Source organism: the organism of the source record quoted next, unplaced genomic scaffold (assembly GCF_019419815.1).
Source record: "Pyrus x bretschneideri cultivar Hongxiangsu unplaced genomic scaffold, Pyrus_bretschneideri_v1 Contig5, whole genome shotgun sequence".
NCBI classification, from domain to species: domain Eukaryota; kingdom Viridiplantae; phylum Streptophyta; class Magnoliopsida; order Rosales; family Rosaceae; genus Pyrus; species Pyrus x bretschneideri.
Genome location: NW_025999787.1, coordinates 12,526,956 through 12,554,351, shown reverse-complemented (window position 1 = coordinate 12,554,351; position 27,396 = coordinate 12,526,956). Strand labels below are relative to the sequence as shown.

The window sequence follows — 27,396 nt, the reverse complement described above, 5'->3', positions numbered from 1 at the left end:
TGATATATGATGAACGGATACGATTTAAAAATCCTATGATCCTCCCTGAGCTCATTCATATAATGCAAGCAAAGTGTTGCGTAAGAAGAATATCCATGTCCATGTGGGAATATCTGTATAAGAAGGAAATTCCAAATCCACTAATGTAAGTGTAAACCCCTCTTCGTTGCCATACAAAGACCCATCAATATCTTGAGACAAACAAAAAGCCCAAGATTTAAATTATTTAAGCCCAATACCCCCAAAGCGTCATTCAGAGTTCTAGAGTGTTCGTAAGGAGGACGAACGAAAAGGAATCGGACGGTCCAGATGGAGTTTGGGTCTGGAGGATTCAAGAGCTCAAGGGTGGGGAGTGGGTAAACCTAACGCTCGCTCAGTCGCCAATATAACATAACATTTGCCTCGAACTCTCAGTCCCTTTCCTTGTGCTCTCTCTTGGGCGTTTCTTATCCAAACCCACCAAAACCCTCAAGACTTTGCTCTCCAGTCTCCCTATCTACCTAAACCCTAAATCGACTCTTCTTCCACTCTGCTGTTTGGCTCTCAGGTGAGGTGATTCATCTCTTCAACCTCTCTCCCTTTCTCTCTCTTGAAGCTCTGTTACTCAATTGTGCTCGTGTTTCTGGTGCTTTTGAGAGGCGGCTTGCTGTCCTATATTCTCTGTTGTGCGCCATCAGTATCAATTGACCCCTTTTCATTTGCAGCTTGTTTTCTTTTGTTTTGTTTTGGGTTTGTTCTTTGCTCCATTTGAATCCAATTCACCAGTATTTTAATCATCCATTTCATTTGAAATCAAAAGACGTGAAATTGGTTTTTTCAATTAATTGAACACAGATGAATTTGATTTTTTCAATAATTGCATGTGCTACTGAATTTGACAGGGGTAGATGGCATCCACATTTGCAGCCATGACTTCAGTTGGTTCCTTGGCTGCTCCTAGTGGCCGTGTCGTTGACAGAAAATTCGACAGCTTGTCGTCTCGTGCTTCAATCTCTTCATTCTCTCTCTCTAGGAGGCAAAATGTGGCTATGAGGAGGACACGGGCTCCCAGGATCTGCGCCATGGCCAAGGAATTGCACTTCAACAAGGACGGCTCTGCCATCAAGAAATTACAGGCGAGTCTTCTGAAGAGCAAGGCTGTTAATTTGTTTCCATTCTGTGGTGCCTCTTATCTTTACGTGCTCTAACATATAATCTTATTCTTATACAGACTGGTGTCAACAAGCTCGCCGACCTTGTTGGGGTTACACTTGGTCCAAAGGGAAGGAATGTCGTTCTAGAGAGCAAGTATGGCTCCCCCAAAATTGTTAACGATGGTGTAACCGTCGCAAAAGAGGTTTATGATCCTTTCTTTGTGTCACATTTTTGGAGGGAACAAGTTTAAAGCTTTCAAGTGTTCTCCTCTTTGCTTTTATATGTTGTAGTTCTGAGCACATAAACTTAGATTCCTTTATGTTTTGAGCGTCAATGTTTCTTTTAGCATTTCAAGATGTAGTGTGAGATGAGACATGAGAGCAGCACGTTGTGAGTTTGGCAAAGCATATGAGCTAAATGAAGTCCTTTTTTGGTTGGATAGAATACTGAAATGAAACGTATTCACTTTGTCAAGAGTTTGCAATTTTGAATTTAGGGCAATTTTGAGATTATTAACTTTGTCCTTTTCTGCCTAAAGGTTGAGTTGGAGGACCCTGTTGAGAATATTGGAGCTAAGTTAGTGAGACAGGCAGCTGCCAAGACTAATGACCTAGCTGGTGACGGTACAACCACTTCTGTTGTTCTTGCACAAGGTCTTATTGCTGAAGGTGTCAAGGTTTGTACCGTGGTCTTTGTGATTGCATTGGAGAGAGATTGTGTGAAAACTTCTGTTAACTGAGTTCAATTGTTCAGGTGGTTGCAGCTGGGGCAAACCCTGTTTTAATCACACGTGGCATTGAAAAGACCACCAGAGCTCTAGTAAATGAGCTTAAGTTGATCTCCAAAGAGGTAGCTTAAATTTATTTCCGATTTTTACAGTCTCAACCCTTGACCATGTGGTGCTAGCCTAGCATTATGATTTCCTTTGTTTCTTTGCATTGCTTCATAATCCTTAAATCTCCTCAGAACGAGAAAAGTTTACAACTCATTGCAGGTTGAAGACAGTGAGCTGGCAGATGTTGCAGCTGTTAGTGCAGGAAACAATTATGAAGTAGGAAACATGATCGCTGAAGCTTTGAGCAAGGTGGGTAGGAAGGGTGTGGTGACCCTTGAAGAGGGAAAGAGCGCTGAGAACAGCCTGTATGTTGTTGAGGGAATGCAATTTGATCGTGGTTATATCTCACCTTACTTTGTCACTGACAGTGAGAAAATGGCTGTTGAATATGAGAACTGCAAGGTAACATATCCTTTTTCCCTGGGTGATGGAAGTTTAATTTTCAATGTGTTATTTGTGCCTCCTAATACAAGAGTGGGTTTTGTGCAGTTGCTTCTTGTTGATAAAAAAATTACAAATGCAAGGGACCTTATTAACATTTTGGAGGATGCTATTAGAGGAGGATACCCAGTTGTAATTGTTGCAGAAGACATTGAACAAGAAGCTCTTGCAACTCTTGTTGTAAACAAGCTAAGAGGAGCTCTTAAGATTGCTGCCCTTAAAGCTCCCGGGTTTGGTGATCGCAAGAGCCAGTACCTTGATGACATTGCTATTCTAACTGGAGGTACTTTTACGTCTAATTCATTTTTTGGTCTCAACTCTTGCCTAGGTGTCTTGTCTGCTAATAATTCATTACTTCCTCCTGTTTGAATGGAGCGCTGGTGTAACTATGAGTCTCCTTTATTGTTTTCTGTTTGTAATGTGATATTGAGATACTATTAATTTGCTTATAGGAACTGTCATCAGAGAGGAAGTAGGACTCACATTAGAGAATGTTGGAAAGGAGGTCCTAGGCCATGCTTCGAAAGTGGTTCTTACAAAGGATACCTCCACAATTGTTGGTGATGGAAGTACTCAGGAAGCAGTTAACAAGCGAGTTGCCCAAATTAAGAACCTCATTGAGGTGAAACCCTCTTTCTCCTTCTCTCAAAAAATGCTTATGGATGTTTGTCATTCTTGATAGTCTTATAGCCTTAACAAGTTAAACAATTAATGCAGGCGGCCGAGCAGGACTATGAAAGAGAAAAGCTTAATGAAAGGATTGCAAAACTATCTGGTGGTGTTGCTGTTATACAGGTAAGTTTCGAAATACACGTAGACAATTTGGATTATGATGTATTGCAATGGTAATTCATTTGTATGAACTTTTTCTTGAATTTTCCAAGGTTGGAGCACAAACAGAGACAGAGCTGAAAGAAAAGAAACTGAGAGTTGAAGATGCTCTGAATGCAACAAAGGTAACCCAACTCTAACTAAATCTTTTCATATTAAATCCCTGTTAAGTTTTCTTTCATCTGCGCATTAAAGCACCATCAAAATTTAAATTGTTGGTAATTGTCCAGGCAGCTGTTGAGGAAGGTATTGTTGTCGGAGGTGGATGCACACTTCTGAGGTTAGCATCAAAGGTTGACGCAATCAAAGATACTCTTGATAATGATGAAGAAAAGGTACCATATCTGTTGATTATTGAACTCCCCCAATCTTTTGGGGTTTGACTCAGAAGAAGATTCTGATTATGACTGAAACTGTATTGAATGTTGGCTCAAATCAAATGGTGATTGCAGGTTGGAGCAGATATCGTTAAAAGAGCTCTTAGTTACCCTCTGAAATTAATCGCCAAGAATGCTGGTGTAAATGGAAGTGTTGTCAGTGAGAAGGTATTCTTTCGTTTGGCTCAATATAGAATATACTATGCTTAGTATCTGAATGCTATGTTTGTTGTCTCTTTTTTCAGGTGCTTTCAAGTGACAATCCGAAGTATGGATACAATGCTGCCACTGGAAACTATGAAGATTTAATGGCTGCTGGAATCATTGATCCAACCAAGGTGAGTTTCTGTGCCGAAGCTGTGTTAGATGTTACCTAGTATTGACTTCCAGGAATATAATTGAAATCTCATTTACATAATTTACTGAAATTTTGATTCCTTTTATTGTTCAGGTGGTGAGATGTTGCCTAGAGCATGCATCCTCTGTTGCGAAAACTTTCTTAATGTCAGATTGTGTAGTTGTTGAGATTAAAGAGCCAGAGCCTGCAGTGCCTGCCGGCAACCCCATGGACAACTCAGGTTTGTAGATAATCTAGGGCTCTCTATTCCGCTTTTGTCTTTGTCAAAATGCAAATTTGCCAACTTGTTCCTTTTGTTGTGACAGGCTACGGTTACTAAAGTTGATCGAGAATGAGTACGATCTGAGGAAGAGGAGCGAACAAGATCAACCTAGAACCCTAGACCCTAGACGATGGCCACAATTTATTAGAACGATAGTATTTGAATGGAAGAAATTTTTTGTATACATAAAGGATTCCGGTGAGGTTAGCTCACGGGAGTGCGGCGGATGTTGAATTCCTGTTCAGTGTAGCAATCACTGCAAGTATAATTTGAATGGAAGAAATTTTCGTGCCAAGAGTGTTTGTATTCTTGATTAGTTTTGTTTCGTTTGAGTTATTGATAGTCTTTTACATTGAATGGTATGTTCAAAAGAGGAAAACAAGCTCAACGGAGTTGAAAGAGAATGGTTAGGCTTGGGCCAAATAATTTTCAAAGGATAAGTGAGACTGGTAAGACGCATTTAATGTTGTAGAGTGTGATTAGGTTGGTGTTTTTACCACGCATGTTGAGTTTTGAACCGATTATAGACTGTTGACGGTATTGTAGGCTTGTTGCTCTCATCTTACAAGGTCATAATCTAGTGGGAAGTCAGTCTAATCACTAATTAGTCAATGTGTGGTTGCTTCCTCCGACCCTACGTCAGTTGCTTGGAAATGGAAAAGCAACAAATATCGAATGTGGAAAATAAGATCGATCTATAGTCCAATCATGTGTTTTTATAAACGACAAAGAAGAAACATTTCTTCATAATTTTTACTTTTTTGGTGACTTGTTTTTGGTCAAGATACTTTTTACTCACTAATCTAAATTTTTGAGATATTTGGTAAGGATTTAATATGGAAATGAAGAGTAATTATATGTGGAAGATGTTATGGAAGGGATAATATAATAGTGATATGTGAATGAATTATTGCTACAATAATAAACAGTTAATAATGATCCGCTTGTTCCGCCTCTCAGTCAGTCAGTCATTCCAACTAGCAATTCTAACTAAATTCTAGTGAGTCAACTAGTCATCTTTCACACACTCTATCTCTTCTCCAGAAACTATAAAGCTTTGGGTCACGTCCACGCATCAAATTGAATTTTTGATATGGCCATTGGCCACCCTTCTCCTCAACTCCAATGCAACTATTAGTAAGATTTTAATTTTTACAGCCTTGTTTTTCCCCTTCAAGAAAAAGTATTCAGAGATTCACCATTGTACAAAGGAAGAGATTTTCATACCCTTTTTTTTTTTTTTTTTTTTTTTTTTTTAGTTTTAGCTATTATATTGAATAAATCAAAGAGAATTAATGGACATGATTGAACAACGGTGTGTTTAAGGTCATATCACAAAAAAAAATGTTTATGTCAAAAAAGAAGAAGATGCGTTTATCTTTACCCTTGTATAATACACCGTGGAGCTACTATTAGTAGTGCATTATCTTTCATAAATTATATATCAATTTCAAGCGCATAGCTACATAATTAAGGTGAAGTAGGTATATACACTAATGTAATGTGAACCCAAAGGTTGTTTGCTAGTTGTGGCGATGGGCCCCCTTCCCCTTATATGCACAAAAAGCTAAGGCAATAAGGCACGTATGACATTGCCAATTCATAATGTTATATAATTTGATAAGAGATGCTAAATTGGGTAACAAGTTGACGCACCAAGAGAAATATACTCTTTCTATATGTTTTTACTCACTCATTATCTCTTACTCTTGGGATGGTGGATGGAATGGTGTGGGATAGCCTCCCTACTTCAACAACCACAAGGTTTTTATTTTGCTTTTATGCTTTACTTTTTAATTTTTAGTGGGTAATTGTAAACCTCAATTATGCCAATTGATAGATCAATGTATTTGTCCTTTTAAATTCGAGTTCGAATCTCCCTTCAAGTATACTAAAATGACATTAGAATACTAGAATTAGAAGACGAACCAATTTCTATGTCTTATACTGCTTTAACTACAATTAAAAGGAGGCCAATATAATAAGCACATTGAAAAGTGATTAAACAAAAACAAAGTGGGTGAGAGAGGGGAGGCATATGAGATGATATATAGAACATGGAACATGGGATGTAACATGCCATAAAACAAACAAGAATAAGAAGCATTCCATCCCCGCATTTTCCATTTTTACATTTTTCGTCCAATTCATGCATGAAAATGGCACATGTGGGCGATTGAAGTTGGTGGTGTTGCCAAATGGCCATCTCTTTTCTCCTTTTCGAAAACTTCTCTCCTTCTCCTTGACGCCGCCTCCTTCTCCCTCACCCCACTTCTCTCCACTCCTCAATTCCTCTCTCACCAACACCACTTATTAACACACACACACACTGTCACTCCCTTTGCACTCCCTTTTATTTTAATTACCCAAAACACCCTCTTTCTCTTCTCCAATTCTCTGCCCAACACTCTCTCTGTATATGCCTCTGTTTTCTCTCCCACTCCGATTCTCCACTGCCACCCCTCATTGCCCTTTTTTTTCCTCACTCCTCCCCCGTACGTCTCTCCCTCCTCTTTCTTCTTTTGTTTGGATTTCCTTATTGGCTTCTTTTTCTTCTGCATTGTTCTTTTGCTGTGTTCACCCGCACCTCATATTGTTGCCTTTTTCTATTTTGATATATTGATTGTGAAGTTTTCATATTTTTTTTGTTCTGAATTATAAATTTGGCGTCTTGATGATCAGGATCATCTGGGTTTTCTCACATTTGATCAGCTATCGAATTCGGGTATTCGGGTATGTTTCTTTCTTTTTATTTAATGGGAATAATTCAAAGCAATCGGATTGATCATCCATTTTCTTTGTTTCGCACGAAATAATCGAGATTTAAAAAAAAAATTAAAAAAATTTAGTTGAAATTATGTGATCATCCTGCTGATGATCCTCATCGTTTTCATCGTTTTCATGCATTGTGTGGACTCTGTTTCTGGACTGAGAGCTGACATAACGGCACTGATTGATTGTTCTTTTTTTGTTTAATGGAATGTTGTCCTAATTTAAAAAAATAATTAAAATATAAAATAAATAGTTGTAAAAATGGTGTATTTTCATGATCAATTTCTCTAGTGGGAGGGGATTTAGCAGATTGAAGTGTCTTTTCATTTCAAATTGGAATTCTGGTGTGGTTTCTGTTTGTAAAATGCGGGTTATTTTTAATTTGGATAAATATTGTAGCACCGTGTCTTGAAATTGATAGTTTCGAGAGCGTTGGTTTTGTATTTACTGATTTTTTAATAATGTAATGTGTGTTTATTTTGAGTTGTAATATTAAATTCTTGCTGGATTGAAGGGTTTATCTTGGGAATTTGCTTGCCTGCTATTGCTTGCTCTGTCTGGCAGAGTGCATTGTTAAACGAACTGCAAATACGACATGGAAGAAGGAAGAACTGAACTAGAGTTTGATGAATTTGAGAAGCTTCTTGGTGAGATACCAAATGTTACTTCTGGGAACACACATTCTGATGAATCTGGAACAAAGAATGCGTCATTGTCTCCCATCTGTGTGAACTCCTGCAAAGGGCCATTGAGTGAAAAACTCCATAACAATGGGAGGATAGATGGGGGGAAGAACTCGGCAAATAAAATTCAGAAATCACCTGTGAAAAGGGTTCAACAAGATGTAACAAATCTACCCGATGATCAATCCTTAACGTCTGCACTCGCAGGACTGAGCTTCAACGGTGCAGTGAATATGGAAGCTGGGAGTCATGTTGAAAATAGTAAATCCTTGCAGAACTACTCCTTTTCAATGAATGGCCAAATCCCAAACAGCTTAAAGACACAGGTTTCAAATATGGATACGCCGGTCATGGTTGTTCCCTCTTTCCAAGCACCAAATAACATACCTTGTGGATTTTATGAGTTTGATGCGATAAATGCAGGCCAAGAAAGTTCAAATATGTCAAAGTTCAATTCTGAAGAGCTTAAGAAACCGCAGGCTGCCTATTCACGGCCCATTGAAAATTTATCTCCTGGTGTTCCTCAAGCTCCTGCAGTGCAAGGTTTTCATTTCCTTTCTAATGTGCCTGCTCCTGGTCTGCAGTTTCCTCTAACATCTGATCATCAGCAGCAATTCTTTCTTGATGCACAATCTCGTATTCCTTACCTACATTCTCAACAGCTAAACCAGAATCAAATTAGTTGGAGGAACATGGAAGAGGAGCAATACTATAGGATGCAGCAGCGATATGTGTACTTGCAGCAGCTTCATGATCAGCGGTTGGAAGCTCAGCATCTGGTTCAAGGGAATGGGAATATTGCAAGCAGGCTCACGTGTCCATCCCCAAGGCACCCCCATTTTGAGGTGCCACTTGAACAATCTAATCAAGAACAAATATGGAACAATTATGTGGTTCCCAGGGGTCCACACCAATCAAATCCCTTTCTTTCATACACAGATTGTAATGGTATTCAAGTTCTTGACAAGGTGGGAAAGCAGAGTTTTCCTGAGAAGATTCTAACACGATCACATGGGATGAACACACTTAAAGCTGTGAAGTTCGGTGCTATTGGAACAGATGAATCACTTACGCATGTTAGCCAGAATGGCAAAGCTCTCCCAAACGGTCATTTCCGGCATGCCTTATCTACTCAAAATACCGGATGCTTTCAATTGGATAGTTTGAACACATGGGGTATGTTCCCTAGTTTAATGCATCTTAAGAATACAGATATGAAGGCGCTACCTCAGAAATATACTGATCTGAAGACAGTGCCTCAGAAATATAACTCCATGGATGAAATTACTGGAAGAATTTATCTAATGGCTAAGGACCAGCATGGTTGCCGCTTCTTGCAAAGAAAGTTTTCTGAAGGCGCCCAAAAAGATGTCGAAAATATTTTTTCTGAGATCATTGATCACATTGTTGAGCTCATGACAGACCCTTTTGGGAATTACCTCATTCAGAAGCTGCTTGAAGTGTGTGATGAGGATCAGCAAATGCAAATTCTTCATTCAATCACTAAAAAGCCAGGGGAACTTGTTAGGATTTCATGTGATATGCATGGGTTTGCTCTCTCTCTCTCTCTCTCTCTCTCTCTCCCCCCACCCCCCCCCCCCCCCCGCGCCTATATATGTGTTTGTGTGTGTGTGAGTGTGTGTGTCCTCACTCGCTTGTGCATGCGTGTGGGTTATAATTTATCCGCTGCATGTTTTTACTATTTTGATATGATGAAATTGGGGTTCTTCCCAACCACAGGACTCGGGCTGTTCAAAAGGTTATTGAAACCCTCAAAATTGCAGAGCAGTTTTCCATGGTTGTTTCATCGCTAAAGCCAGGGATAGTGACTTTGATAAAGAACACAAATGGAAATCACGTTGCACAGCGCTGCTTACAGTATTTAACGCCTGAATATCATGAGGTAAAACACATAGTACTTTGAATTATTTTTGAAGTTTATGAGCACATGGGTGTTGCTGATGTGGAGATTTTTTCTTTCTCTGTGCAATGTTGCAAGCGTGATGACTTATTTGTGTCTCTTCTTATTTGTTGTCGGTTGGTTTAACTCAGAGTACCTTACTACATGAATCAGTCTGTAAATTCATTAAATCATGTATCACGGAATGAAAGATGGCAATGGTTTCTTTTGCAGTTTCTTTTCACAGCTGCAACTACTAACTGTGTAGAGCTTGCAACTGACCGCCACGGTTGTTGTGTGCTACAAAAATGCCTTAACCACTCGGATGCTGAACAAAGAAACCGATTAATCTGCGAGATTACTTCAAATGCACTAATCCTTTCTCAAGATCCATTTGGGTACTCTCTTTTCACCCCTCCATTTTCAATGTCCTTAATTTAATACATCATTAACATGGTACGATATCCACGTCATCTTTTGTTTGCAGGAACTATGTTGTGCAATTTGTCTTTGAACTTCAGCTTCCGTGGGCAACTGTAGATATTCTTGACCAGTTGGAGGGTAATTATGGGGATTTGTCAGTGCAGAAGTATAGCAGTAACGTGGTTGAGAAAAGCCTGAAATATGCAGATGAAGAGCGTCGCACGCGCATTATTCAGGAGCTGATAGAAAATCCGCGCTTGGATCAAGTCATGCAAGACCCTTATGGAAATTATGTTGTCCAAGCAGCTCTCAGTCAATCAAAGGTAAAGTATTATAGTACATCTTACATTCTATTTCGTGGTTTAAATGAAATTCCTGTTCTTTTACGACGAATAATCAAATTAATAGTTGTGCATTTAACAACAAAATACAAGTGAAGTGATCATACGGCTCTTGATCATTTTTCTAATCTCTTTTTCTTCGGGGCAGCGATGAGGTTTTTCTATGCTTGTCCTTCTGAAATTCTCTATGCTGTTTGAGCAGGGAATCCTTCATTCTAAATTGGTGGATGCAATAAAACCTCATGTGCCTGTTCTTCGGACCAGTCCTTATGGGAAGAAAATCCTCTCTAGCAACATTTTGAAGAAATAAACTTTTGGTATATTGAGACAATATCTTCTTCTTTGACATAGCATTCAAGCTTTATCCATTTTCATTCCTTTGGCATAGCATTCGAGCTCATCGATTTTCTTTTTTCCACATTGTAGGTTTTGATTCGTTGAAAGAATCCCTGTATATCTGTAATAAGCAGGTGAAGAAAAGCTCTAGTGCTAAAAGGTTTCAGTTTTGACCAGATGGAAATTGAATCTTATTCTTTCTGGTTTCTCTCTCAACAGGTTTTGACAATGCCAGAGCAAATCTCGCAGCAGCACACGAGATGGATATGTTTGTAGATTAGCGGATTCGTTTTTGTCCCGTTTCTTTTGGCATAGGAATAAAAAGGAATATGTGAAGATGAAGATGTAGAGTTGTTTGAGCTATGGGGAAACTGTACCATGGTTGGAATTGGAAGATGGAGCAGTGTGTATCTTACTTCTATAGATTATTACTACCAGAAACATCTATGCTTCATCTATGTTTTTGTTGTGTACTATTAGTATTTATTCAGAAACATCGTGTTGCTGTTTATTAAAACCTTATTATGTTCTAACTTAACCGTTGATTTTTTGTTAACGTTAGGTCTTCTATTGCTAATATTCGTCTTCCTTCTGTTGCTAATTTTCTGGTTATTATGGGACTAACGTACAAACAATAAATGATGCCGTATGGGAATTATAGGACATGTTTCCTTGGGGGATTGAAAGGGGGAAATTTTGTTTTTTTCAAAAGATGTTTGGGGTGATAGGTTGTGTTAGGCTAAATAATCAAAATGGTCCCTAAGATATGCATAACACATCACTTTTCTCTTTGAGATTGAAAATCAATATAAATGGTCCCTAAGATTGTCCACCATTCATCATTTGGGTCCTTCCGTTAAAAACTCTTTGGGCAATTTTCAAAGCTTCGTAACTCAATCGTTTCTTTACCAAATTCGACTCATATATCAAAATGAAGATAGGAAAGTGTAGAACAAGATTATACCATTTGGAAGTCCAATGGTTGTCGGAGATGGCCAAAAAATAGCCTCACAATTGACTGGTCCGTGGAAAAACTGAAAAACTCGCCTGAAACTGGGTAAACTTTAAACGTTCATAACTTCTTCAATGTTCAATGAAATCGAATCATTCAAAACAAAAAATCATACATCTCGATGAGACAAAGAGAATGGTACCTTTCATGATGGCTAATTCACCATAGTTTGGCCGGAAAAATGCTCGAAAGTGGCTAACCATTTTCGAGCCATTTTCCTACCAAACCACGGTGATTTATCTGTTGAAAAAGGTACCATCCTCTTTGTCTCGTCAAGAAATATGATTTTTGTTTTTGAATCACTCGATTTCGTTGAGTATTGAAGAAGTTATGAACGTTTAAAGTTTACCCAGTTTCCGATGAGTTTTCCAGTTTTTCCTCAGACCAGTCAACTTTGAGACTATTTTTCGGCCATCTTCAGCAACCATTGGGCTTTCAAATGATATAATCTTGTTCTACACTTTCCTATCTTCATTTTGATATATTATAGGTCGAATTTGGTTAAGAAATGATTGAGTTACAAAATTTTGAAAATTGCCCAAAGAGTTTTTAAAGGAATGACCAAAATGATGGATGGTGGACAATCTCAGGCACCATTTCTATTGATTTTCAATCTCAAGACCAAAGTAATGTGTTATGCATATCTCATGGACTATTTTGGCTATTTAGCCGTTGTGTTATAATACAAAACAGAGTTGTAACAACATTAAAAACCATAATTTTATGCACGTCTCACAATTCAATTTTTTATTAAAATTTTGCAACCGGTTGTATTTAAAGTTGCACATACTCCCTTGTGTTGTGCAGGAACACAGAAGACCTACCCATTAAAACGGTCGACTTTGGCAACCACCCATAAAAGTGACATGTGGCATCACACCCTTGAACTGAAGACAAGAGACTATTAGAGCCACTAGTCATGGACTCGTTGTAATCCAAAACCTTTTAGACCAAACAAATGGAATTTCCACCCCAAACTTTCCCAGCAACTCCAACATCTTCCTCTTCTTCTTCTCCTTCACCGTAATCTCGGCTAAAACAAGACCAAACATAATGTCTTTAGCTCCAACAAGTCACATGTCTCTCTGTTCTGCACCGCCATTGCCAAGAACTTCTTTGACCAAGCAGCAGAACAACCACCCACTTGTGTTTTCTCCGACCAAGAATTTCTCAGGTCTGAGCACTTCAAGCAGTTTCCTCAGCAGCCGTTCGGTTAGACTATCTATTTTCTTAGTAAAAACATCGGAAACTGAGTCGAAACCAGCAGAGAGTGGAAGTGAAGGAGGAGAAGGAGAAGGAAAACCAGAAGCATATGAGGAGTATGAGGTGGAAGTGGTGCAGCCTTACGGGCTGAAATTCTCCAAAGGCCGAGATGGCGGAACTTACATTGATGCCATTGCGCCCGGTGGATCTGCTGACAAGACTGGCAAGTTTACTGTTGGGGATAAAGTTATTGCCACAAGGTTGTTATCTGATCCTTCTTCCCCTAGTAATTTTGGTGGCTTTATTTGTATGATTGTTGGACAGCATGACTCTTGCTTTGCATATTTCCGAAAATTTATCCGGAAATATATTAAAATGAAATTGGTTACAAACTGTTAATTAACAATGGAATCCGAGGGACAACAATATGTCGATAAGGGGGCATTAAACTGTGGTATTTATTACTATTTTTATTCCAATTCTATTTGGCACGTGCATATTGTTTGCGCTTTTGATCAGTTATTTATGCCAATGAGTTCCTGTGTTGGCAATGTGATCAAAGAGTTCTAAAATGCATGCAGTGCAGTTTTTGGGGATGAAATATGGCCTGCTGCCGAGTATGGGAGGACAATGTACACTATTCGCCAGAGGATCGGTCCACTTCTCATGCGAATGCAGAAGAGATACGGTTAGCTCCTTCTCTGTGCCTCGTTTTTACTCATTATCCTCGAGCAAAAAACACACACATTCACTCAAGTTCAAAGCTCATTCCCCTTATATCAATCTTCTGTAACATTGTCTGAGGTTTTCGGAAATTTTGTTTCTTTCCAGGCAATTTAGATACTTCAGGTGAATTAACGGAAAAGGAGATTATCAGAGCTGAGAGGAATTCTGGTGTAATTAGCGGAAAATTGAGGGATATCCAAGTAAGTGAATCATTGTTCCAGTTGCCAGCACAAAGAGTCTGAATTGTTTCTTCATTTTTTAAGAAGATACTTCTAGAAATGGTCTCCAGTGTAGTCTCTATGTGTTTGTAAAATGAATTCAGATGCAAAACTATCTGAGGAAAAAGGAACAAAAAGCGCAGAGAGAAAGTGACCTTCGACAAGGCCTCCAGCTGTACAAGTATGCAGCTTGATCTTATATCTACATTCTTTCATACTTCATCTTTCTTTTATTGGAAAAGTTTCAGTTTCAGTTTGCTTCCATTTATTCATGCTCTTTCTTGATTAGGGCCTCGTACCAAGTCTAAACTTCAGATAAACAGAAATTGATCTCGCTTACAATATTTTGTTTCGTTGTTCTTTTATTGGTTGCAAAAGGGGTGGCAAATATGAGGAAGCATTGGAGAAATTTGAATCTGTACTAGGATCAAAACCAGAGTTAGATGAAGCTTCCATTGCAAGTTACAATGTTGCTTGTTGTTATTCTAAGCTTAATCAGGTATCTAATAAGAATACTATTACTACGATTAATTTGCATGTTGCTTCAACATTTCTCTTGGTTTTGGCATTCAAAGATTTAACCAAGCGTGAAAAATGTTTCCACCTGAGTTTACCTACATTTTGATTTATCCGTCTACAGCTAATGCTGTTGCGTGCATTGAACAGTGTTTTCTGAAGGATTTCCTCACTTTCATATTCCTTTTTGCGATCAATTAACTGCTTTGTTTATATTGCAATTCTTTATATAGATACAAGCTGGGATCTCTGCACTTGAGGATGCCCTGAAAGCTGGATTTGAAGACTTCAAGGTAACGGACCCACATTTGAGAATACCATGGTTTATTTCACAGAGATTCTTATGGAATTTATTACTATTACTGTCAACAGAGAATCCGGACTGATCCTGACCTAGAGAATGTAAGAAAATCTGAGGAATTTGAACCTCTATTGAAAAGATTTGACGAATCATTCATCAACGAGAATGCCATCAACGCCATCAAATCTATATTTGGCATTTTCAACAAGAAATAGTGCAATGAGCTACTTCAAAAGTTCAAAGGACTTGAGCTGGTATGCATTAGAGCTTAACGGCAAATCAATGAAGGGATTGACTGAGCCATCAGCCATCTGGTGCTTCAGACGGATCAGTTTCGCAAGTATCAATTTGTTCATGGTTTTGGTTTTGGATGAGTTTGGAAGATATTTTTTTCTCTAGTCTTGCTTGCTTCAATCTTTTTCTCTGATGAGAATCTTCTGTTTGTAATTTGCAAGAATTGAAGATAGAAACTTACGAGGGTAACGAAAAGTTTGATATACAAAAATTTCATCAAATGACATGAGTGTAAATTGCTTTTGTGTTTGCAAATGTTATTGCATCTTCATCATTTTAGAGGGCAACATTAACTATCTAAATGAAAAAAACTACTTCATTTAGTGTCAGAACTTGTGAGAAGTTTCTTAATCAGACGAATGCAATATTGTCAACATTCTTATAAACGAATATTGACTACCTACTCTATTGAGTTCTCATAAAACAGTCTTGTGAGAGCTGCAGCTCCGTTGTAATTTGGTAACTCGAAATGGACTAAAACTGAATTTCAAACATTCGAGTTCTGTTCGATTTTAGACTCGCTGCATCAACGTGAATTTTCCTTTCTTTCTCCTGTAATTGCTGCGATTTCCTTAGGAATTTGCAGAGTGGATGCTGATTTTCAGAAGTTTCATAAAATAACACAATTGCAGCCTCTTCGGTTGTCGTCTTCATTGTCGGTATCTTCTAGTTCACTGTTGAAGAAACATAAATTACGCAGTGATTAGGTGAGAAACCAAAACCAATTTGAAACATAATAAGATAAAAAAGTGTTACTAAATCAAATCGTGAAAACTATTCAACCCACTATTCATAGAAATTCCGAGAATCTAATTCCGAAAACCGGGATTAAAAAATGACAATGGAATCCTTTGGTTGAGTGGCCAATAATACTGTCGATCCTTTTCTTCAACAGCAGAAAGTAGAATATCCATAGAGAAAAGGACTACGAAGATGACCATCTTTTGGTATTTGTTACATTTTGGAAAAGAAAACAAATTTAAGGATATGTTGCAGATATATTCCTACAATAGATATCTTGTAGACACTGTTCTAAAAATCCCCGCCTAAGCGCTAGGCAGCTGGTTACTGCCCTAATTAATGCCTAAACATTTGAAAATTAAGAAAGGGCGCCTAGACCTGCTAAGGTGCCCGTCTAGACCGCCTAGCCTGCCCAGACCCGCCTAGGCACCCACCTAGGTTACGACTCACATAAACAGAAAATAGATAAATTTCATTTTGCATATTATTTTTTCAATAAATTGTACGAGACTTGTTGAATACTTAAATGAACACACACTATATGTTTGTTCCCCATATTTTCATTATGTTCCAAAACTTCATAATATATATATTTTAAGTATAAACAGATACTTATTTATACAAAATATAATAAATTTACTTAAATCTGCCTAGGCGCTAGGTCCCAGCCCACCGCTCAACTAGTGTCTAGCGTCTTTTAGAACCTTACTTGTAGATATCTCTTGTGTGTTCTTGTACTTGTGTGATTTACGGTCATATCTAAGTTGGTCTAATATCGGCCCGATTTTGTGCATCAAAAGAAGTAGTTTCAACAAATCAAATGGCATGACAGAAACTTAGATGTACTAGAGATAAAACTGTGGCAGTATACCAAAAAGTCATGAGTTGCCGTGCGTTTCATATGGTAGTTTGAGATTACCGCAACAATGTGATCCCTCCATTGTAGGGAAGTTGTTGTAAAGAAGAATATGAAGTCGTATTGTAAATTACGATAAGTTGGGGTGTGAAGATGGGGAGGAAAAGTTTGAAGACAACATGTATGTGGTTTCCACTTCCAAGTTTCAGCTATTAAGTTATGAAAAAAAATATACTACTGAATGGACATGTTTTCTTCACATTAGTTGTAGAAATGGGAAGCTGACATATTCAACAATTAACTAAAGAATTCCACCCAAAGAAAATGGGGAGAGAGAGAGAGAGAGAGAGAGAGAGCAAAGACCACACCTGCCCTCAAATTCCCTAACGTCAACAAGCTGCTTCCCTAAAAAGTCTGTCCACTGCACTCTCTTCTTGAGCACCTCCTGTTTTGGAGCACCTGAGTAGGAATTAGGCTTTCGGAGACTACTCTTGAGACAAGGCTGAGCGGTAGCTGGTTGTGGATTCGCATTACCTAATAACCTCTCCTCCTTGATGATCTCAGTGGTTTCTTCATCAGGTAAGTGGTCAGATGTCTCAGGAACTGGTTCAAGTTTTGAATTAGGCAAAGGTGGAGATGGAGTTGGGGAATTCTGTAATTTGAGTTGTCCAGGAGTGTATATATGAGGGGAATTAGGCTTGCAAAAGCAGATGAAGGGAGGACAATGAATCTTGCAAAACACAAACCTCATCAAAATATATATGTGTGTGTGTGTGTGCGCGCGTGCCCGCGCCTGGCTGCCTTTCTTATGATCACACCACATCAACAACTTATTTTGCAGTTCCACTCTCAATTCTGAAACAATGTGACAAAGTATAAATTTCGCAACCTCCGTACGCGTAAATCTGTTACAACTTCAAAACATAAATGAATTGAAGGCGTATGAAGTCCAACTCCTCAAGAAGAATAACAAACCTAAAAAGTAAAGCATAAAGAAAGAGCCTTGCCGACTGCCTAGCCTATGATTGTGGGAATGGGATTCCCTCTTATAAATTATTAAGTAGAGGGAGGGAACAGGAAGGAAGCAGCAATTATGTCTATGGAGACTGAAATTACGATGATACCCTGCTCTTTTAGGGTTCCACCTCCTCCATCGTGAACATCATGGACACTTGACAATTTTGAGAAGAAACTGAAAATGTAATGAGAGAGCAAAGTCTACGAGTTTAGAAAGAAAGAAAGAAAGAAAGAAAGAAAGAACGAAAAGAAAGGAGGGGGAAAGGGAAAGGGAAAGCATTTAATTAGTAGAATTTTAATTAGCTGAAAAGGAAAGCACTCAACAACAAAAATATTACACAGTAAAAAAAAAAAAACAACAACAAAAATATTACACAGTAAAAACAGATAGCTTTTACTTCTCCCAAATCCAAATCCAAAATCTTTTTACACACATACATATATCAGGATTAAAGAAGAAAATGGTATAATTAAGAGAAGAACAAATCCGATCCAATATGGATATGATTATATTAATTATGATATTAGAAAGAATAATCTAATAGCAATCATTGGTTCGCTCAGATTCGCGAGGCAGGCATGGGGCAATATATACGTACATACATGAATACGTTTTTCTGAATCCGTTATTATATTATATTTATATAGGAAGGTAACCAACGCCATTAACGTCCTATGTATTGTGTTTTGGTTTTGTGTTCTGAACTTGCGAGGGATTAGTATTAGGCATCAGATGACTGATGACTGATGACAGCACAAACATAATTAATTTAATAATTAGCAGATATATATATATATGGTGATGTTCCCTTAATGCATGCATGCAAATTAAGTCTTAGAAGAAGGAATTTGTTTCTTCAGAGGGAAGGGACTCCTCAACCCTAATAATATTTAATGGTTTCTACAGTCTTTACTTGTGTTGCCTAGCCAAAGTTCCCACGTTTCTTTTTATTTTATGCCATCTCTGTCATTATATACATCAAATATTCCTCTTTCATACTTCCCTTCCCTACTATCTCACATTATATATGCTCAATTCTCTTATTTTATTCCTTGGTTTTGTATGCCATACATACCTTGGCTTTCCAATTTGCCATTCATACACCAAACTCATTTACGGCTTATTATTATGCATAGACAAAAAAATAAATAAATAAATAAATAGTACACCTCGACGTAACTTAATTTACTAGAGCAATGTGCGTCCCTTTTGCATCCTAGTTTGAATTCTCCCTCTCAACCTCCTAGTTAAGAATAACTTAGAACACCGTTCCAATAAAACAGAAATGGAGAGTTTGAGAGTGAGTGAAACAAGCTATAGAGTCAACATCTTTCCTTTATTTTCTGAAAAGTAAAAAAAAAAAAAAAACCCACATAATTATAGAAGCCAAAAGAAGGAAGGCTTTAGGCAGGTGATGATGAGTCCTCGGAGAAAAGTAACACACACTGCAGCTGCAGGCAGGTAAGGTTATGAAAGAGGAAGGGAATTGTTTACCAAATTACCAGACAGACAGACAGACAAACAGACAAGCGCATGTACTGCCCTTTTTCTTTCTTTGTAATATATATCATTATCATTGCGGGACGGGCCCGGGGCGGGCGTGGACAACACAAAGTCCCATCCCAATCCCATCATCTTCGTTTTCATTATTTCTCTCTTGCTCTTGCATGATATAACTACAACTTAAACTTACAAACAAAACAAAAATAGTTTAGAGAGAGAGAGAGGGAGGGAGAGAGAGGGAGAGAGAGAGAGAAACGCTATATTTCCATGATTACACGGCACCTTTATAGATGACACCGACACACCCTCATATGGTCGGATCCGTACATAATGAAAACAAAAGAAGACCACCCAAAATATATTTCCAATGTTATAACCATCTTGTTTACATCTTCCAACAACTAATCTCGTTTTGCCAAAGTCCATTATCATATGGCGGAACCACAAAATTTATGCCCCCAAAGTAGTAAACCCAGGTATCCGCAGCCCGTTAAACTGGACATCAGTAAAAATAGATGAATAAAAAATAAAGCCGTTTGCAGCTTGACCTCAATATAATAACTCATCGTTGGCCCTCTTACTGTCCCAGTCTCCTTATTGCTGAACTTTAAGAACTGGGAAGGCAATTACATCTCTAATGCTCGCCGAGTTCGTTAAAAGCATGACTAGCCTGTCAATTCCAAGTCCCTGAAAATATATATAACTTCTACCCATTAGTTTTCCTATCATTTTCTCCCAAATTACAAAGATATGACAGGATAATGATCGTACCATTCCTGAAGCTGGAGGCATCCCATATTCCAAAGCTGTAAGGAAATCATCATCAAGAGTCACCTCATACGAGTCATCATTTTCCTTTCTTTTATCATCTGCACCATCTGTTTCGGAAATACCTGCTGCTTTCTTCTCATTGTGCTGCCTCACTTGCTCTTCCAAGCGTCCTCTCTGCCAAAATTTATCACCAACAACAAATTCTCTATGCTTCGTAATAGAAACCAACATAGTGAAATGTACAACAATTGGCAGTAAAAATAAACAATCAGCGTTCATGATTACCTGATCCATAGGATCGGTCAGTTCAGAGAAAGCATTGGCCAGCTCACGACCACAGATGAAAAGCTCAAATCTCTCAGTCAACCCTGCATTTCTAATTTAGAAGAACAAAGGAGTAAGGTGACATGTAAAACTACCAAAATGAACGTAATACGCAATTTAATCGACATGGTATAATACCTTCGGTGTGGCTTGGCCAGAGGAGATATCTCAATAGGATAGTCTAATACAAATGTGGGTTGCAGAAGCTTTGGTTCTACAACAATCTCAAAAACCTGGACGAATGAACAATTAGGACCAGAAAAAAAGGAGACAGCGTAGAACAAAAACAAATTAAAATCCACATTTCAAAAAGTTTCTGATTTTCATCATTGAAATCTGTTCTTTTCATATCAACAGCCTCCCATCAGATGGATAACTCAGCAAACTAATTAGTCAATGCAAATAAAAACCAAGATCAAGAACTATAGATTGTAGATTGAGATCAACCTCATTAAGAAGGTGGCCAATAGATGTGCATGCTTCAATGGAAACTTTGTCTTTGTGATCAAGGTCAGCTCCGAGGGTTTTCAGAGTAACTTCTTTAACCACTTTAAGATCATTGCCCAACTCACCAAAATCAATCTCAGTGGATTCTTTTACAAGATTGTGCATGGTTTCCCTCCTCCAAGGCCGCTCAAGATGTATCTCCACCCCCTGCATAGAACATGATACCAGTTACAACATATTAAAAGCAACTTGATATCATATATTACTACTAAGCACATGTACTTTCCAACTTGCTTTTCACGGAAATGTAAACTGCACAGAAATCCCGACACAAGTTGGGTGAAGTCGCATTTACCTGATAATCAACAGTAAGAGTCCCATGAACTGCAAGCGCACATCGTGTAACAATTTCCTCCGCCATGTTCATCATGCTTTCATAGTCTGAATATGCTTCATACATCTAAGATCAGACTAATACCAATAATGATCAGAGCTTCACTTGATAAAAATAATAAAGTTAAATATATAATAGCCTACACCTAGTAACGCTTATTTGGTAAAGTACACAAGGACGAGTTAAAATAAACAGTAATAATTAATTTACCTCTATAGTGGTAAATTCAGGATTATGACGAGTTGAAATGCCTTCATTCCTGAATATTCGACCAATCTCATACACTTTTTCAAACCCACCAACCTGTCATCCATAGACAGATCTTATTCAATATCTAATTCAAGTGTAAGATAAGGTTAGAAGTAAAGAAAAATAAAACTTATGCGCAATTATTCATTTGTTACTGTATGAAACTTAAACCAATCTTTTATAGAGTTTCTGTGGAACCAGTAATCATTCACATTCCGAACAAAACTAAAGTCCTCACCAGCATTCTCTTTAAGTGGAGCTCAGTTGCTATTCTCAAGTACAGGTCCCTTCCAAGTGAATTATGGTGTGTAACAAATGGCCTAGCTTCCGCACCACCAGCTGCTCCCTAGTTTATCAAATCAATTAAAAACCAAGTTCCAGGTATATGACATTAAAATAAATTCATAAAAATTATCAGAAATTATATATTCCAGGAATTAAATAGAATTTCTTTAACTTATAAATTCAGGCCGGGCAACTATTTCTTGCGTAAGCATCACCAACTGATATGAATAGATGCAAACATGTTAACGAGAGACCAATTTGGATTTCCACAAATTATTTATTTGTCTACATGTCGTTGGAAAGTCTCTCTTAACTTTACAAATAAGTCAATGACCTAACAACCAACGATCAATTGTCATCTCAAGGATACTGTTAAACTTCAAATATAAATTTTATGTTCACAAGATGAACTTCATTTTTCAAATTCTCCAGTTCCACTTTACCAGGAAAAAAAACTTCAGCCAGGCTTTTAATTGAATAATTGTAATCTATGAGCATGCACTATCCAAAATAACCACAGAGCCTATCAAAACAAATAGCTAAAATGCCATGCAAATATGAAACTGGGAGAAATTGCCAAACCTGCAGAACTGGAGTTTCAACCTCAACGAAACCAACAGACTCCACTGCCTTTCGTATCTCCGATATAATCTACTCAGTAAAACAAACAAGTAAATCATTTTCAAGAATAGAAGTATAAATTCAAAACTTATCAAACATAAAAAGGAATATATCAGAAAGTTAAAAACCTAGTAGGTCTTAATTGTTTTCCGGTACGGAGAGAACAGGGACGATTTACCTTTGCTCTTTTCCGGAATACATCAGCTACCTCAGGATTAGCAATCATATCTACATACCTAAATATTAATGGGAAAAATAAGATAGAACAGACACAAAGAATTAGAAACTTGTAGGTAAACCAAAATTTTCACATCTAGTGTAACAATTTACCCGAGCGCAATGGCGTTCTAGGATTCATACAGCCGACCCCACTTAGTGGGAAAAGGCTTTGTTGTTGTTGTTGTAGTGTTACAATTTACAGGAAGAAAGAAAGAAAACTGTATAACATCTAAACATATAAAACATAATGCTCAAAAAGAAAATATCAACTCACCGCTGACGGTAGCGCTTGTCCACATCTGTTAGACCATGATACTTGTCCGGCAGCGGGAGTAGAGATTTTGTAAGAATTGCAAAAGCATTCACATAAATCGAAAGCTCCCCTGAGGAATTAACCAAGAATTTTTGTTAGCTTTCTTTGCAGGACCTTGAGGCTAATATAAACTCTTTTTAGACAAGCATGAAACTTGTTGGTTGGTTTAACATCATTAGCTAATGAAAATTCACAAATAGAAAAAGGCTTTCATTTTAGCTAGCAACTGATCCATAACTCAAGTACACTTGTTGTTCCTTCTACTATAGAGGCCATTAGCCTATCAGCTAAGCTTAGCAACCAAATACAAACAAGAAACGCTAAAGAACTTACCTTTCTCTGTTCGTTTGATGGATCCACTAGCACCAACTATATCACCAATATCAACAAGTGCCTTTAACTGATCGAACTGTTCGTCTGCAAGCCGTTCCTTTTCACAGTAAAGCTGTAACCAAATGTTCATAACTTCACTCACTTTGCTCTAATTTTCGTTTCATTTTACTTAAAGGGTAGATAAAAGAGCTTTTCTTTTTATTTTTAATAAAAAGCCAGGAATGAGATATAAGCATTATAGCAATGCAAGCTTTCCTTACCTGAATTGTGCCGGAATCGTCCCTCAGTGTCAAAAATGCAAGCTTTCCGAATGCTCTGCGAGCCACAATTCTTCCTGCAATGGACACAGCATCCCTCTCGGCTTTTGCCTCTTCACCGTCCGCTAAATCCTTGTATATATCTTGCAGCTGATTAGCAGTGTGAGTCCTTTCCCACCCATAAGCATATGGCTCCAAACCTTTGCTCCTCAGTTCTTCTACCTAAAACCCATTTGGAAACGGAATTCAAGAAAGCAAATTTCAAACCCATAAATTGACTTCCTTCATGTCCCAACACTCTGCCATTGAAGTTTCAGTCAGTCAGAGCTTTATTGGAAAGAACATACCTTCTTCAAACGAATGGCTCGAACAGCGTCTCTATCAGAGGTGGAGGAAGATGTGGATGCCCGCCGGTTGCGGCCGCCGGCTCTGGCGGCGTTGGCGGGAGTGGTGGAGATGGAGGTAGAAGAGCAACAGCGGAGGACAACTCTAGAATACGAAGAAGAATGAGAAAAGGGTCGTCTGAGAGTCGTCGTGGTGGTGGAGGAAGCAACGCGGAAGAGGTGCTTCAATGGCTGCGAGGATAGGCTCCAAAGCTTCAGCGCATCCATCTCTGTTTTTTTGGTTCCAAAGCTTCAATGGTTGGTTGGTCTTTTGGTGTTTACTTCTCACTTCACTTCTTCCGTGGACAAGGGGGCCAACCTGTGGTGGGCTTTGTGGAATGGGCTATCATCTAGCCCGTATTTATGTGATGACCCATTGAAGATGCGAGCCAGTTTCGTGCCCCTGCCGTGAGTTACAGCGGAAGCCAATACATAGCGTAACACTTCTTTACATGCAAACTATGAAATTGACTTGAGATAATGATGTGGTGTCATCTCTGTTGTATTAAAGTTCTTACAAATAGGTTGATACGGAGATACTTTTCACTGTCTCAAAGGAGCAGGGGTTCGTACTTAATTTGTCATAATATAAGTGGATCAGAGTTTTATTTTAAATCTATCTATTTGTATTATGACTCGTAATGTACCAGTCCATATTTTGAACGCATTGAAAAATTTTCTTTATTGTCTTGGGATTTCAGAATTCTGCCAAGGTTTTAAAGACAGCACCACTTGGTTCCTAATTGTTGAGCAAAATGCAGGATGGGTCGTTCTCACTATTTACGAATTATTTGCATATCTGCTACCTGTGACGTAAATATACAAACAATAAACATCGAGGATGAAGAATGCCATCTGCATAATATATCCTTATTTCTTACGTCTTTGTTTATGATACGTCGTTAATATTAAAACAGAATTTCAATATTCATTACCGTAATAGATAACATGTTAATAACAAATAGAAAGATGAATTGTCTTGTACAAAATCCGTCATCTGTTTTGCCGACATAAATTCTTTTGAATGTTATATCTACGACTCCAACAGTAAAAAGTAAGACGGAGTGGTGAAAATTGAGATCCATTCAACCAGATAAACCAGAGTCTTGAGTCCCAATTGCCCAATCTTTCAACCAAAAAATAACAACAGAACAGAACAGAGTCCCGTTCCCATACGCACGCGAAGTCGACAGAGGAGGCACAAAAATGGTGTTCAACAGCGTAATGGTGGAGTCGGTGGCGCACCTGTCGGCGGAGATGTGGCAGGAGTTGGCATGCTTACCGGAGCGCATGAGCAGCCACCAGCTGTTAGATCTCATCTTCTGCTTCCCTCTGCAGCAGTTGGGTCGCCTGGCTTTCTGCCTCTGGACCTTCCTCTGCGTCCCTCCGCCCGACTCCTACTACTACTACTCTTCCTCCGACTCCGATGACTCGTCCACCACCGTCGATCACGATGACTATTACTACGATCCCCACTCTGATTGATCCCCTTCTGCTTCTTCGATTGTCTTCTCCTTCACCGGCTCCCCTCTACAGTAATTTTCTACCATCCTTTTTGCAGTTTCTTTGATCTCAATTGCTATGTTTTCTTTTCTGGGATGGTGGGTTTGTGATGATTTTCTTGCTTGATCATTGACTTTTAATCTTGTTATAGAATGACGGGTTGAGTGAGTGATTTGTTTGAATTCATGAATTGGGTCGTTCAAGATTGCTCTTTTTCATCTGATATTAAAATTTAATGGGCGATCAGCATGAAGCTCGAGAAGCTAGATACTAGTATGACAAAAGCGCTTCGCTCTCCGAACAAATGTTGAGAACCAAGTGTTATAAGAGTCGGTTGCCGTGATAAAAAGATGAACTTTGTTAGTGCTTGTGGGATTGACTTGTTATGCATATATGTATGTATGTATGGCAATTTGTTCGAAAAGCAAAGCGCTTTTGTCACCTCCTGCGCTCACTTTATAAAAGGACAAGGGAAAATTTGTATAGAGAGGAGTGCAGGATGCCATTTCTAGAGGGCGAATAATAGCTCCCAAAATTTATCGTCAAGAAGTATCCAAAAGCAAGCTGCACCAGTGGCTAATATTAACCATTGTTTATTCTCTTTTGTTTTGGCTGGAATCTTAATAATCTTTGTTAGGAAGGTTGATTAACTTATTAAACATGGAGTAAGAACTATTCTGTTTCACTTATGACTTGAGTGATGAAACTTTAAGTCAAACTTGATTGTTTCTCCAAAACACCGATCAAGATCTGAGATTTCCTACGATTTGGGTTGCACAGATTCATTTGTCAAATCTGAGGCAGGAGGGATGAAGGTATGGTGAGTTTAAGATTGAATAAACAAATAGTCACATTTAATAAATTTCATGACCGCCTTAATCTTTGGGAAATAGTTGGAATCCATTGTAAATTTAGCATTATGTGGAGTACAGACTATTGCTGTACTGATCTTCAACAAGGACTTGAGTAGTCCAAGAAATGCTGGGGAGCAAGTTGGCAAGATAGCGTTAGCGGTAGTCTTTCATACTTTAAATTGGGAAGTAGAGGATAGGAACGGGTGTTATAAGGCATGCTCTCAGGTTGTCACATGTTTGATGGGCTGTAAAGAGCTTCCGAAGAGAAAAGATCTTGGACATCAAACATGACCTTTTCTAGAAAATGACCCTTTCCTCTTGGTGGTTGAAACCTACTAATATTTGAGAGATGATATTCTGTGCACATTGGCCTGTTAAAGACTTGCTATGTCAAATTGTCAATGTAACCGAAACCAACCCATCTTCTTCATGCAGTGGTATTCTACATAGTCTGTAATTCATTTAAGAAACCCTTCATCTGTTTTCTTTTATTTCTAAAACAGAAGTTCCACATTTTCACAAAAATGATGGGATCCATGCAGCCCCGTCAGAGTTTTTCAAAAAACTGTGTGCTTGTTGGATGTTAGGAATAATAACACAAATTATTCAGTGTTGGATTTGTTGATCACTTGATGCTGCTGCACAGATTGCTTTTGTGAAATGTAACTGTTAAATTCTTCAAACACTGGCTAATGCATTTCAGCACTTATTGTAGGAAGATGCAGGATGGAAGATAGATTCTTCGATAAACTCTTTCGTTACAATGCATTGTACAGTTTGTCTGGGAGGGGGACAGATATAATTGAGGAGCAGGCATAACTTTGTGGTAGTTAGATTACTGGTTGCTGGTGGATGAAAAGGAAAATTACTTTCTGAATACAATTAAGTTGAGATCCCATTCCTGTGTTTATATGAAAGCTTCAAACAGTCTTAGATCCTTTGAGGTGTTGATTTCTTTGGATCTAATTTTACGTGGAAGCATCGATATTTGATCCTACGCTGGTGATGTTGTATTTACAAATTATACGAAAATACCGGATGATATAGTTAAATAATTAGTAACGCTCAACCTTGTACAGCATCTCAGTTTTTGCAGTCGTGTATTTGAGGTTTCTTGCTAATTTGTATTGATTATTTGGATTTGATATGATGTACTCAGGTGGAGCAATAACTGATAAGCTAATGAGACCTAAAAATGGGTAGATTCAAACTCAGAATTATTTAGGTCATTGCATCGCCATAGCAATGAAAATTAGGCACGATGAATTATTCATACAAGGGTTATGTCTTTTTTGAGATTGTTGGTGGAATTTAGAGTGATTGAGACAAATGAAATGTTCTAACAAGTCTGATGATTTACAA

The 27,396-nt window shown here is 38.2% G+C and overlaps 5 protein-coding genes and 1 long non-coding RNA gene across 9 annotated transcripts; 4 read left to right on the top strand and 2 right to left on the bottom strand.

Moving 5' to 3' along the window:
• The first annotated feature begins 382 nt into the window (after positions 1 to 382).
• LOC103964787 (chaperonin 60 subunit beta 2, chloroplastic) lies at positions 383 to 4,533 on the top strand. 2 transcript variants are annotated; one of them, XM_048569433.1, is made up of 15 exons: positions 383 to 552; positions 882 to 1,115; positions 1,211 to 1,336; positions 1,673 to 1,810; positions 1,888 to 1,983; positions 2,129 to 2,371; positions 2,459 to 2,693; positions 2,863 to 3,032; positions 3,128 to 3,205; positions 3,295 to 3,366; positions 3,472 to 3,576; positions 3,694 to 3,786; positions 3,864 to 3,956; positions 4,070 to 4,196; positions 4,282 to 4,533. In XM_048569433.1, the coding sequence occupies exons 2-15, from the start codon at positions 888 to 890 to the stop codon at positions 4,293 to 4,295; spliced, it is 1,818 nt and encodes a 605-aa protein (XP_048425390.1). In that variant the 5' UTR covers positions 383 to 552; positions 882 to 887; the 3' UTR covers positions 4,296 to 4,533. The 2 variants fall into 2 exon arrangements, with proteins under 2 accessions (XP_048425390.1, XP_048425389.1); XM_048569432.1 differs by having other exon boundaries at positions 384 to 547.
• A 1,841-nt stretch (positions 4,534 to 6,374) lies between these two features.
• LOC103964734 (pumilio homolog 12) lies at positions 6,375 to 11,250 on the top strand. 3 transcript variants are annotated; one of them, XM_009377701.3, is made up of 9 exons: positions 6,378 to 6,733; positions 6,921 to 6,971; positions 7,525 to 9,242; positions 9,434 to 9,596; positions 9,828 to 9,991; positions 10,081 to 10,339; positions 10,560 to 10,674; positions 10,784 to 10,827; positions 10,913 to 11,250. In XM_009377701.3, the coding sequence occupies exons 3-7, from the start codon at positions 7,606 to 7,608 to the stop codon at positions 10,665 to 10,667; spliced, it is 2,331 nt and encodes a 776-aa protein (XP_009375976.2). In that variant the 5' UTR covers positions 6,378 to 6,733; positions 6,921 to 6,971; positions 7,525 to 7,605; the 3' UTR covers positions 10,668 to 10,674; positions 10,784 to 10,827; positions 10,913 to 11,250. The 3 variants fall into 3 exon arrangements, with proteins under 3 accessions (XP_048424904.1, XP_048424903.1, XP_009375976.2); XM_048568946.1 differs by lacking the exon at positions 6,921 to 6,971 and having other exon boundaries at positions 6,377 to 6,733; XM_048568947.1 differs by lacking the exons at positions 10,784 to 10,827; positions 10,913 to 11,250 and having other exon boundaries at positions 6,375 to 6,733; positions 10,506 to 10,639.
• A 1,390-nt stretch (positions 11,251 to 12,640) lies between these two features.
• LOC103964746 (protein MET1, chloroplastic) lies at positions 12,641 to 15,218 on the top strand. Its single transcript, XM_009377719.3, has 7 exons — positions 12,641 to 13,168; positions 13,490 to 13,596; positions 13,740 to 13,834; positions 13,957 to 14,033; positions 14,231 to 14,351; positions 14,602 to 14,661; positions 14,741 to 15,218. Exons 1-7 carry the CDS (start codon positions 12,759 to 12,761, stop codon positions 14,882 to 14,884), a joined length of 1,014 nt encoding a protein of 337 aa, XP_009375994.1. The 5' UTR covers positions 12,641 to 12,758; the 3' UTR covers positions 14,885 to 15,218.
• Positions 15,219 to 15,263: 45 nt separating this feature from the next.
• On the bottom strand, positions 15,264 to 17,786 carry LOC103964756. The gene is made up of 3 exons (XM_009377730.3): positions 17,536 to 17,786; positions 16,929 to 17,415; positions 15,264 to 15,637 (listed from the first exon to the last, which is right to left on the bottom strand). The coding sequence occupies exons 1-3, from the start codon at positions 17,549 to 17,551 to the stop codon at positions 15,574 to 15,576; spliced, it is 567 nt and encodes a 188-aa protein (XP_009376005.2). The 5' UTR covers positions 17,552 to 17,786; the 3' UTR covers positions 15,264 to 15,573.
• A 1,630-nt stretch (positions 17,787 to 19,416) lies between these two features.
• LOC103964770 (lysine--tRNA ligase, chloroplastic/mitochondrial) lies at positions 19,417 to 23,948 on the bottom strand. The gene is made up of 14 exons (XM_009377745.3): positions 23,642 to 23,948; positions 23,298 to 23,516; positions 23,038 to 23,149; positions 22,666 to 22,774; positions 22,351 to 22,408; positions 22,134 to 22,202; positions 21,505 to 21,612; positions 21,228 to 21,320; positions 20,979 to 21,083; positions 20,624 to 20,830; positions 20,315 to 20,409; positions 20,138 to 20,228; positions 19,853 to 20,026; positions 19,417 to 19,768 (listed from the first exon to the last, which is right to left on the bottom strand). The coding sequence occupies exons 1-14, from the start codon at positions 23,903 to 23,905 to the stop codon at positions 19,676 to 19,678; spliced, it is 1,797 nt and encodes a 598-aa protein (XP_009376020.2). The 5' UTR covers positions 23,906 to 23,948; the 3' UTR covers positions 19,417 to 19,675.
• A 957-nt stretch (positions 23,949 to 24,905) lies between these two features.
• Positions 24,906 to 27,115, top strand: LOC103964725. Its single transcript, XR_001954645.2, has 2 exons — positions 24,906 to 25,212; positions 26,750 to 27,115. It is a non-coding gene; the product is annotated as an uncharacterized LOC103964725 (long non-coding RNA).
• Positions 27,116 to 27,396: the final 281 nt, after the last annotated feature.